Genomic DNA, 13,183 nt, shown 5'->3' on the forward strand with positions numbered 1-13,183 from the left:
AACTCACCTAGTCAGATCTGTGCTTTAAAAAATGGACTGAAGAGGGAAAAGGCATGAGGCATGGGAGTAAATTTGGAATCCATGGAAGTAATCAAGTCAGCCTAAATCAGGATGATAGCTATATGATCAGAGAGATGTACATATTTCTAAGACATGTTACAAAATTAGAAAAAGCAAGATTTGACCACTCAGCAGATATAAGAGATGAGAATGTAGAGTCAAGAATTTGTCACTGGGCTGACAAAACAGGGAGAATACAACAATAAGGATGCCTTTGACACAAGGGAGTACCAATATGGGTGATAACGATTTTAAATGCTAGAGTAATTTGTATCAAAAGGAATCTGTTACTAAAAATTACTTTCTTGAAGAGATAAAATTTGAACTGAGCTCTGAAGGATGCATTCTTTTTGTAGAGTGTAAACATCCTAAATGGTCACTGTTTGAAACTTTGAAACCAAGCTTGACTCTCTGTGTACCACAACTCTGTAGATGAGTCCTGATTGACAACTAATCATTCTGAACCTGACCCTCCAAAGAGCAATGAATCTCCTGTATAGTTGTGTGGTTTACATATAATTTTTACAGGTGATAGGTAATTATGTTACACAAGAACAAATCAAAATACTTGATAAAATCTTACAGCAAATGTCTCTCACTCACCCATGGTCTGTCAATCTGCTACAGAAAGAGACTAGACTAGCCTAGTCATTTTGTTGTAATTTAGTTTCATTCTCACCAACAAGTATTTCAAAAGGGTCCACTATATACCAAGTATTGTACCACTGAGTTAAGGATACAAGGGAGAAAATGAAGAAGTCCACAAGAATGTTTTTAGGAAGTTGCCCTGGTAATAATATGCTAGATGAAATGTAGAAGTCATCAGAAAGAAAAGGTTCTGGTTCAAAGTTATACAATCAGATCTGAGAAAAAAATACACAGAATTACTATAACAATGCAAAAGTAAATAAGCACAAATGAAATAAAAATAATTTTTTTGAAATATGAAGAACAAGCTTGGCCTCAAATTAGATGGGAAAAGACATTTCTCCCTCACTTTTAAAAAGATAAGGAAAGAGGTGTGAAACCCATTCATGGAATGTGAAACATTTCATATAAAGGAATATTTTCATTTCCTCTTTTTCTTTTAAAGAAATTCATTAGTATTTTAATGGCTCTCTAGGAGGGGGTAAAAGGGGTTAAAAGAGGAAATCTAGATGACTCAAAAACAAAATATATCAATAAATTCCTGTGATTTTTAACGAAAGGGTTATGATTGCCCTTCCAAATTAATCTATTAATTTAAGTCAATTAGGTCACAGTCAACTCTAAAAGTTTATGATTTTCAGATTAACTCAATGATTTGGTACTGTTTTTGCTTTTTTTTTTTTTTTTTGGTATCCTCAGCAATTGGTATTGTGCCTGGCACATAGTAAGTGTTTAATAAATGTTTTTGATTAAATTTGGTTAATATTATTTTTATGTCACAAAGCCAGTATTCTCTGAGGAAGATATTGATTTTATTTGTCTGGCATGATAGATATGCAACAAAACAACTGACTTTAAGGACAGTCAATTCCTTTCTTATCTATAATCCCAAACTTTAATTAAGTTAAATGGAGAACGTTTTGCATTTTCTGTTTATGTTCAGGAAACAAGTATATCCCGAATTTTCCTCCTAGAAACATTATAAACTATTTATGCAAAATGTCATAGCTATACTGGTTTTGCTGTTACTCTGTGACTCATAATGGTTCTAGGACCCATGAAATCATGGTCGTTTTTGGAATCCTCTCTATTCTCTCACCCATACAATAATATCTGTCCTTTCCCAACCAGAGCACTTATTCTTTCCAAAATTTTAAATAAGGCTTTTCAATTTTCCTTTGCCAATAGATTCCTATTTATCTCTCCCTAAGCTCTGCTGCAACTGTAAATACTTATTGTGGTAAGTCCTGACTCAAGATATTCTACTCTTAGCTAACTTTTTGATAGCCTATATCCTGTCAGCTAATGGAAAAAAAGCTTCTGTATGCCTGTCACTTCCTTTCATTTCTGGCTTGTACTATTTCTGATTATGAGATAGGTCTTATGTATCTTGATGGAAGAATGGGAATTTCTCCTGTTCTCCATTTGGCCTCTCACCCCACAACCAAATATTCTCACACATCAGACACATCAATCCTTTGAAATGAAGATAAGCAATTGTGAATGTCTTATGATTATGGCCATTTTCCTGAGGGCATGCTTTTTCATATTCCATAAAAATGGAAAGGAGTTTATAAAATGTAAAAATGTCCCCATTCCTCAGTGTGGAGGAGAGGAGGACACACTATAAATTTCATTACTGTTTTGTCCCCTAGACTAGTACCCAGAAATTGACTTTACTATATTATTGGAATTAAGAAGTTAACAACCGTCTACTTAGGTGGATAGATGTCCTTTAAAGTTGCCAGTTCCAAGGAAGATCTATATTCAACCTCACTGTTCTATTTACCACTGTGAAAAAAATGCTAAGGAGAGCAAAATTAAAATTACAATGTATTCACCACAAGAATATGCTCTTCTGTGATAGAAAATGGGGTGTATTTTCATTATATATTCACTAAAATTCACTAATTTTCTATTATATTTCACTAAAATGTATATGTATACTCACTATATATATATATATATATATATATATATTCACTAAATGGCATTCGCTAAGTTAAATAGGTAATAATCTTTTGTTTTACAGTGTCCATTTAATCTATTACTTCATCAATTCAATTCTATAAATACTTTTAAATGTCTCTTTTGTGCAAAGCACTAAGCTAAGTACAGAGCTAGATTCAGAGATATGGATCTTACAGTATCATAGGGAAAAGTAATATATGGACAAAATAAGTATTTTAATAAATAGTAACACTAAGGGAACAGAGGGGATTGCAAAAAAAAAAAAAGTACTTCAAAAAAATTTGGAGCATGGGGAGAGGTTTGGGAAAGCTTCATGAGAAGGTAACAGCAAAGCTGAGTCTTAAAGGAAGAAAATAATTTAGCAGACACAACAAAGGAAGGGCTGCATTACAGAAATAAGGAATTCCTTCATCATAAGATGGGAAGAGAAAGGAAAGTTTAAAGAATGATTGGCTAGTAATCCAGGTTGACAAAAACTGGATTATGTAAAGTAATATAAAATAATACTAGAAAAAGAGGTTGGAACTAGGTTGTAGATACCCTTAAGTGCCAAGATAAGGACTCTGTATTTTTATTTTATGTTTATTGTAAGGATTTGTATTCCTTTATGTAATAGGGAGTCATTGAAGGTATTTCAACAGGGAAATATATAGGCAAATCCATATTGGAAAAAAAAATTCACAGATATGTGCCCAGTGGACTAGAGAAGGTAAAATCTGAAGGAGACTTATATAACTATGCAATCTATACAAGAATCTAATTTCTTCTACTTGAATGCATGCAGCATACAAAATCCAGCATGATATATTGGAAAAAACATTAGATTTGGGGTCAGAATTATTGAGCTCAAGTACTAAATAAGAAATTTTTGTGACATTGGAATATCCTTTATTTCCTCAAAAACTTGATTTTTTTCTTATTTCTAAAAATGAGGACAATAATATTTATACAAGCTACCTCATGGGGTCATTGTGAAAATCAAATACTGTAATGCATGTAAAGTGCCACATTATATCATTTATTATTATTGCAAAATGCTGTTGTTGTCATTACCACAAAACACTAGAGTTCTTAGTTTCCCTTATGACCACTTTCAGTTAATCAGATATTATACACCCAGGCTTTATGCTGGGGGTTGTGGTATAATTCTAAGATGTAAGTTGATTGGCACTGTATCTCATGGAACACTAGCTGTTGATTGTTCAGTGTCATTCTGTATTTCCACATCTCCAATCACCTACTTTAGATTATCTGTCTCAAAATGATTGCACACATGAGTTCAGGTCAGAGAAAAAAAAAACAGCAAAATATTTACTTGTCAAACAGATCAACACCACTCAAGTCAAAACACATCGAAATCAAGGCCCCAGGATTTCAGATTCACTTCTAAGGAAAAACAGTGGGGGAAATTGTCTACCTTTGAAGTACCTCCCCAGCCAAATCCTGTTCTATTGCCTTGTGCCTCCTCTCTAAAGCTCTTCTGTTTTGTTTCAGCTGGCAGGGTTCATCTACGCCTGTTATGTTGTGAAATGTATTACTGAAGAAGAGGACAGCTGTAAGTATTAAAGCTCTTTTGCCTTCCTTTCAAGTGAAAAGCAGCTTTTTTCCAATGCCTCCTACCTCGCCTTCTTACTTCTTAGACATTACCCCAAATATATAATAATAAAAAAAAGAGATGAGTCTTTTGTCCCCAGCAAAGCTGAAGAATTTTTTATAAAAGGATCCAGTCCAGTGTATTACTAAAATGAGCTTGTACATCTATTCAGGAAGCCATAATCTGATTCTTAAACTTCTTTCCACTCTAAAACAATCATGAGAGGCTAAAGGGTGGGAGAGAGGGGATGGTAAGTGTGAAAGGGGTTGGGAAAAGAAAGAAAAAAGTTGAGAAAAGCTATGCCTTATAATAATTTTCTCATTTTTCACTGGTCATTAACTCTTTCTGCATCTGGAGATAAAATTCTTAACAATCAGTGACATCCATTCTACAACATTCCCTCTCCAATGGCTTTTCCTTATATGCCTACAAGCAGAATCAAGTCTCCCCAATGTGAAAAAAGAAACCTCCTCCTGGCCTTTCTACCCCCATCCAGCTTCTGTCCCATCTCTCTTCATGTCATTTCATTGCTGAGTTAAATAAAAAAATTTTCTGCACACATCCATCACTTCCTCACCACCCACTCTCTAAGAAAACAACCTGAGATTAAAGCTTATTTCTATCATTCATTGTGTTTTGTATCCCCAGTGCTTAGCCTGGCTCCTGGCACATAGTGGATACTTGATGAATATTTGTTGATTGATTGAGTAGGCTCCTACAATCTGGCTTCCTTTCCCACCACTCTACTGAGTCATTTCCTAGTAACCTCCTTAAATAATGAGCTTTTCTCAGCCCTCGTTCTCTTTGATTATTAACAGCATCAGACCCTGTTGATTAACTTTCCTTCTGGATATTCACTTCTCCCTTGGTTTCAGAGACATCATATTTTCTTGGATCTTCACCAAAATCCTCTCTAACAACTCCATTGCTGTCACCTTTCTGAATCCTTTGCCTCTTTCCAATACTATGAAGTGAACATTCAAGACTCAGCTCATTGTCTTCTTTTGTTCCCTCTTTACATTCTCTCATTGGAAATTTTCATTCATAACTATGACATTTAATATTACCTCTACATAAATGTTTCCTGAATCTACTTTTTTTTCTGACAGCTTTTGGGCTCCAAGATTTCAAAATTTCAGAGTTGGAAGAGATGTTAAAAAGTGGTGATAATCAGTGCTATGACAGTCCTAAAAAGTGATAATCCATCTTTGACTAGGAACTCTCTACCTCTTAAAATAATTCACTCAATTGTTGAGTCATATAATTGTCAAGGTTTACCTTGCATCAAGCTGAAACCTCCTCCTCTACAACTCCCAAGCTTTGTTTTCCCATTTTATCCTCTTCTAAGATAAACTTCTAGTTCCTTCAATTAGTATTCAAGTAGAAATGTCTCTCATCATGCCTCCAAGAACATTCTCTTGACTATCAACGTTATTCTTAAAATGTGGCACCCAAATTGGACACACTACTCCAGCTGGGACCTGACCAAGTGGTAAAAGGAAAGTGGGAGACCTTGTATGATGAATGTAATGGGTGACCAGGGTTTAGCATAACCTGATCTGACAGGATATCTCACTTTGCAACAGAGAACAAAGATGGAGACTTCTCTGACTTTAGCCAGTATAATAAGGGAAGGAACCACAGCTGTAACAGTAACCCATACAGAGAAACCCCTTAGGAGAGGGGATAGACTTTTGGGTAGGACTTGGCTCAACCTAGCCCTCCAAGGGTTCCCCTCTTCTGCCACAGAAAGCTAACCGGGGAAAGAGATCCAAACGGATGACTGGGAGTTTTGCTTTACCCAGTTGGGAAACAATCTCAATCCAGGCTAACTTCCAATTAATGAATCTTCTTCCTTTAGCCCACAAATCTGACTGCTATTTTTTTTTATGGTGGCTTATTAAAATGCATGATTAAATTGGATCAGGAAAGAGGGTAGTAGGAATCCCTGACTAACACCCATATGAATGACAATGTCTTCTGCCCTTGGCCAAAGCTGAGGCAAGCTTAGAGATCCTGTCTATCTAGATGTTCTTCTCATATTAGCTAACCCTAGATCTGCTTGAGAAATACACTGAAACCTCAATCCAGTCACCTTCAGGGCTAACCCTCAAAGTAAGTTGCTAGTTTGATTGAGACCACACAGGTATTGATTTCAGGGATCAGGAACAGATGCAGGATCACAGATGATCTCAAATCAGGAAACACTTTCTCAGTATTTGGATGATTTCAATCCAGGAGAAAGGTCTCAAAGCTGTCTCTCCTCACAGAGTTCTAGAGCAACTCCCGGAAAGTTCCAACAGTCCCTTCACACTGTTGGTCCTCAGAACCCTTCTGCCACCAACATTCCACCCTCTTCTCCCTGCTTTCTCTGTTCCTGCACATTTCTTTGCATCATTTTGCAAAATCCCTCTCTTCACAAAGGAGTGTACACAATAGAACTATAATCTCCCTTTTGGTATAATTAAAAACGTCTATTAATAGAGTATAAGACCATATTTTGCATTTGGGGCTGCCATATCCCAATATCAACCCTTGCTGAGCTTGAAATACAATAATATGCCCAGATCTTTTTTCAAAAAAACTACTTGTCAAAGAAAATCTCTTGAATCTTGAAATTGAGACATGAGATTTTGGGAACTCAAGTATAGAATTTCACATTTAACTCTTCTAAGTATTATTAGTGCTACTAAGTATTATTTTACTCAGTAATACTAGTAAAGGAAATATTACTCTATTAAGCATTAATACTACAAAATTTCATCTTATTAGATTTAATTCATTCTTCTAGCTTGTCAAGAACTTTTTGGTTCCTATCATCTGACAAGCCAGCTTCCTCTTCCAGCTTTATGACCTTTGGAAACTTAATGGACATGACAGTTTATGTTTTGTAAAAAAGTATAAAAATTATGGTTGGACTGAATATTTTAAGAGTTTTGGTCACCAGGAATTTAAGCAATTCCAAATGATTTTTATGGTAAATTATTTACAAATAGTATTTTTTTTTGCAAAATTTATTTACAAAAAATATTTACAAGTACAAATTTATTTACAAATATCTACAAATAGAAAGGGTGAAAGTAAGAAAAATCAGAGAGAGGATAGGATAAGATATCTAACCTAACACACTAAGTATTTTGCTCTGGCCCCTGGCTCAACCCAGGCAGGGATAATTAGTCCTCAGTGGGAGGGCCTGCTGATGAATAAAGAGGGGCTTTAGCCACAAAGTCTCTCCCTAGAGGGGAGACCTCTCCTGAGGATAGTCCCTTCAGAAAATCCAAGAAGGGGGGCAGCTGGGTAGCTCAGTGGATTGAGAGTCAGGCCTAGAGACGGGAGGTCCTAGGTTCAAAGCCGGCTTCAGACACCGCCCAGCTGTGTGACCCTGGGCAAGTCATATGACCCCCATTGCCCACCCTTACCACTCTTCCATCTATGAACCAATACACAGAAGTTAAGGGTTTAAAAAAAAAAATCCAAGAAGGAGTCAGTCTTTTTCATGTACCCACATGGTAGCTCTAAGGAGAAATAGAAAGCAGTCCAAGGTCCTCAGCCCTCTGAGCTCCTCCAGGATCCTGTCCAAGGTGAAAGAGAAGAGAGCCTCCAACGCAAACTCAGAACTCCAAAGAAGTGTTCAGAGGAAGTCATAACTCCTTTTTATAAAGGCTCTTCTTTTGTGTCACTTCTTGTGCATTCCTTCCATTTTACATATACCAATTATAGGCTGAAGCTTTGAAGCTGATTCATCACCCACTTTCACAAACATAGGTTACAGACCTCCCCCACTCAAGTATAAGTGGGGTGTTTACACTTTTGGTGATTAAATCTAAAAAAGGGCATGGTAGACTTAATCCCATCTACACAATCCCCCTTGTGAGCATTTGTGAGACTTGTCTCCCCAATTGATTATTTGGCATAAACATCTTGTACCCCTAAAAATCTTCTAACTACAGGTGTATATAATATTGCACCTTCTAAGAGAATTAAAATAGTTAGAGATAAGAGGGAAATAGAAGTGAGAGAGAGCAAAACCAATGTTTTGCTAGGCGCATTGACAAAAAGCCAATTACATTCAAAATAAATGCATTCAACCCTCTTCAGTTCAGTCATTTACACCCCAAAGTTCATTCTGGATCTTCTTGATGCTGTGTAGGTTTCTGCAGGTATCTTTCTCCAAATAGTTCATTTTCTGAATTCAAGGAGTTAGCAAGCTTCTTTCGCTGAAATTTTTCTCAAACGAAATTTTAAATTGTGGATTTTATGAAAATATATACAATCCAAATCATTGATAACATATTGAAGTGTATAGGGCCAAGGAAAAATCCTTTTGGTTGTATACTAGGGCCTATCTTCTAAGTCAACATCAAGCCATTAAAGGTTACTCTTTGGTTATATTAGTTCAATGAATCCAGAATCCCCCTAATTGTATGTAGCATCTCTCCATCTCATCCAAAATACTGTACGAAAAACTTTGACAAATATTTTGCATAATAATAACAATAATAATAGCATTTACGCATCACTTGAGATTTACTTTAAAATATCTCATTTTATCCTCACAACAACTTGAGAGGGAATTACTATTATTATCATCCCCATTTTACAGATAAACATTTTACCCTCACAACAACTTGAGAGGGAATTACTATTATTATCATCCCCATTTTACAGATAAACTGAAATAGAAGCTGAATAATTTGCCCAAAATCATATAACAAATGTCTGAGACAGGATTTTCTGTGCTATGTCCACTGTGCTGTCTAGGTATGTTATATGGACATATATTATATGGACCATTTTTTTGACCCAGTACCATTATCACAAAATAAAATAAGGTTAGTCTGCCATGATTTATTCTTTATGAACAAATTAGCTATTTGTGATTCCTGCTTCCTTTCCTAAATGTTCACTCTTCTTTTAGTTTTGTTCTAGAAATTTGTTAGGAATTAAGTCAAGTTGACCTCCTGCAATTTGCAGGTTCTACCTATTTCCCTTTTTGTTGAAAACCAGGATAATATTTTCATGTCAGCCCTTCTTATATTGTCCATTATCTTGCGGAAATCAGTAACAATGACTGTCAATGTCAGCCAGTCCTTTTAATGTCCAAGTGTTTTGAATTCATCAAGAACACCATCTCTCATTTTCTCTTTGAGTATCAATTCCAAATTTACCATTTTTGTCTGTCTTCTCTAGTCTGAGGATCCCTTTTGTTCTCTATAACTAAAATATTCTTTTTTCATATCATTCATCAGCTAAGTTCATTAAAATCCTTACAGTTCCTAATGCTACTAGAAGGCTCTGGTCGTTCTTCTGTATTTACTTCAGATTTGTCCTTAGGATAGGTCATCTCTACCAGGATGTTACACCTCACACTCAACATGTTCAAAGCCAGAATTCTTCAAGTCTTCTCTTTCTCCTGACAACAATTTTAATAAGTGGCATTTCCATGTATTCATTATGTTCAGGATTTGAAACTTTAGTCTTGATTCTTTCTCTATCTCACTTATTTTTTATAATGATTTTTATGATTTTTATTTTATTATATTTTCCCAGTCCTATGTGGATTCAATTTTAAGCATTTTAATAATAAATTATGATAATTTAACAATTATAATTTTAACAATTAATGATAATTTTTAATAATCATTTTCTGACATTTTGTGATTCACATTTTCTCTCTCTTTCCCTCCCCCCATCCTAAGATAGCAGTAATATGATATAGGTTGTACATGTGCTATAATGTAACATTTTTCCATGTTCATCATGTTTTAAAAGAAAGCATACATTGCTTGAATAAGAAAAAAAATTGGTGGAGGAAATAAGGTGAAAAATAGTTTGCTTACCACCTTATTTCTCATAGTTAATTTTTCAGATTCTTGAACTTAGTTGTTTAGATTTTACCTCTAACAGGTCTTTTACCTCTGTCCCTTTTCCATTTGCCATTGCTATTACCCAAACATAGGTCTTCATTTTTATCTGCTCGAACTTTACAAGAGCATCCTAATATATCTCCCTGCCACCACTGCCCCTACCCTCTGATACTCCATACCACAGATAGACTAATTAAGGTTTCTCATGCTTAAATTTGATCATGACATCACTCCACTCAAAATCTTCAATGGCTCCCTATTGCCACCTGAATATAATTAAATTATTTTCCTATCCTTCAAGGGTCTTTACATGCTGGTGCCACCTTACCTTTCTTACCTTAATTCATGCTACACTCCAGTTTCCTGTAATTTAGTCAAACTAGACCTCTCAGTAGCACCTGAGCAAGCCTTGTGCTTTTATTCACAATCTTCCCTCGTCCAAAAAGGGCCTCCCTTTCCTCCTCATCTTTTGAATTCTCACTCTTTCTTTGAAGTCCTCCAGAAATGACACCTCATCCATCAAGACCTTATTCCCATCTCTCCAGAAGGCAATTTTCCTTTGTAAATACCTTAGAGAAATAACATATTACTCTATCTTAAAATTTCTAAGTATTATATCATCCCCATCACCTGACTTTGTGCTTTATAGTACTATGAAATTCTAGAAAATACTTTTAAAATATTTGTCAGAATGAATCCTATGAACTGGTATCCCAAATTACTGTATGATCTGGTTTCAGACCATTGCAGAGGCTATTTTGAGATCCATATCGTAGGCTTCTTTCAATTCCTAATATTCCTCAGATAGTTCAAATTGTAATAACAGCTGCTCTACCACCAGTCTCAGACCTACACATTAGAGGTAAAAGCTTAATATTGTTTAGAAATAGAAAGGACCTCAGAGATTAAGATGGTTAAAACCAACCTAACAAAGACTTTCCACAATTTTCTAATGGAGAGGGAAGTTCTTTTTCATTCCCTAACCTCTCTAATTATTTCAGGTGAAAAGTTTGTTATACCCTATTAATTAAAAATGAATGAATGGAATGGAATATTTGGTTTTCTGGTTACTAACTCACTAGAGTAGAATTTACTCTAATCAGATTGAGGAGTTATTTTACTTAATGTTTTAATTAATGTGTAATTAATTTTACTTAAATGTTTATTTAATGAAAGTAAGGAGAGGAGAGAAGCAATGAAAGTAGCATGGAATAGTGCCAAGAACGGTAGACTTGGAAGTAGGATGATATAAGTTCAAATCCTGCATTTGATAGCTTTTAGCTACATAACCATGACATGATTTCTCTGAGCCTCAGTTTCCTCATCTGTAAAATTAGTTGTGTGGACAAAATGTCCCCTAAGGTTCCCTCCAGATACAAATATGTATTGTATAATCACAGCATGGGGGAGGAAAGAGGTAAGTTAAGGGAATAAAATATATCTTCCATCTGTATTGTCACTTTGTTATATGTAATATATGTGTGTGTGAATATACAAATATATACATATATGATTACTATTTATTTCTGTATGTTTGTGAATATATGATAAATGCATACATAGAGATATATTGATTTGTGGATTTGCATATGTCTCAAAAGAATGGTATAACCTGGGATTTTCACTTACTTAGAAAAACTGGTCAGGTTTTTTAATTATTGTTTTACTTCATGAGAAATGTTTTAAATTTCCTATAGTCTCTCAGCTGGGGTGAATTTCTAGGAATATATTAAAAACCTGCATTTGTAATAGATTTGGTTTCTATGCTTTAAAAGTTATACTCATTAACCTAAATGATGACAGTATTTTTTTTGCTAATTTAGGTACATAGATTTACCAAGGGTTGTTGAGGAAATGGGGTTCAAAGAAGTTTGATTGCTTGAATTGGAGGCCATATCATCTACAGAAAATACCTTCCAAACAAGTTACAAAATTAGTCATTTAACTGAATATGGAGGTAAATGTGAGCAGCTTCCACAAAAGCTTTGCTTCTGCCCCAGAATAAATTTCTTCTTTTTTAAACCCTTACCTTGTGTCTCAGACTCAATTAGGTATCTATTCTAAGGCAGAAGAGCATCGAGGACTGGTCAATTGGAGATATGACCAGTCCAGGATCACACAGCCAGGAAGTATTTGAGGCTAGATTGAAAGCCAAGTTCTCCCAAATCCAGGCCTGGCACCTAGCTTCCCCAAATCAATTCCTTCTTAACCTATTTGTCTTTCCAACCTGATCAGATAGTTTTCTGTATTTCCACTGAAACACTATGTTCTCTTCTAACATACTGGATGGTTACGGTGGGGGCTTAAAAGATTAAAAATACACATTTTATCTACTTTTCACTAATGGAAGGTAAATGGTCAAGGAGCATACTAGGAAAGAAGAAAAAGCACAACTAGCCATAGTAGGTAGGAGTAATAGCAAAAAGTCAAACATGAATTGCTTGTGACTAATGGAGTTTTGCCATTTTCAAGCTTTACTTAGTATATAACTCTTGAATAGAAACTCAGATCCTACATTTAAAAAATTCAACTCCATTCAAATAAACAAGAATTCATTCTTTTTTCTTTTTTTTTATAATTTTTTTTTAAATTTTTAACCCTTGTACTTTGGTGTATTGTCTCATAGGTGGAAGATTGGTAAGGGTGGGCAATGGGGGTCAAGTGACTTGCCCAGGGTCACACAGCTAGGAAGTGGCTGAGGCCAGGTTTGAACCTAGGGCCTCCCATCTCTAGGCCTGACTCTCACTCCACTGAGCTACCCAGCTGCCCCTCATTCTTTTTTCTTAAAGCATCTGCTATGTGCCAGTCACTTGTGCTGGGTGCTTAGGCTGCCCTCAAAGGACTTTCTATATCAAGGACAAAAACTAGTTTTTTATAGGTGGTAATTAAATTGGCAAATAAGAACTTAAAAGAACAGAACCAGGCTTTTGGATTTAACATGCCATTCTCCCAGTGTAGACAAGTGGAGGAAGGGCAGGCATTGACATTCCAACATTAGTCCTCATGCAAGGGAAGTCTAGTAACAATTGGAGATGCCCCTACA

The 13,183-nt window shown here is 35.4% G+C and overlaps 1 protein-coding gene across 1 annotated transcript in view; it reads left to right on the forward strand.

Annotated features, from left to right (window-relative positions):
- NKAIN2 (sodium/potassium transporting ATPase interacting 2) overlaps positions 1-13,183 on the forward strand; it is a 739,035-nt gene that overhangs the window by 691,461 nt on the left and 34,391 nt on the right. The window contains exon 5 of the mRNA XM_044675422.1: positions 4,174-4,234. Within this exon, the coding sequence (XP_044531357.1) occupies positions 4,174-4,234 (61 nt within the window). The remainder of the gene's footprint in view (positions 1-4,173; positions 4,235-13,183) is intronic.

The sequence above is a fragment of the Gracilinanus agilis genome, chromosome 4 (genome assembly GCF_016433145.1).
Source record: "Gracilinanus agilis isolate LMUSP501 chromosome 4, AgileGrace, whole genome shotgun sequence".
NCBI lineage: Eukaryota > Metazoa > Chordata > Mammalia > Didelphimorphia > Didelphidae > Gracilinanus > Gracilinanus agilis.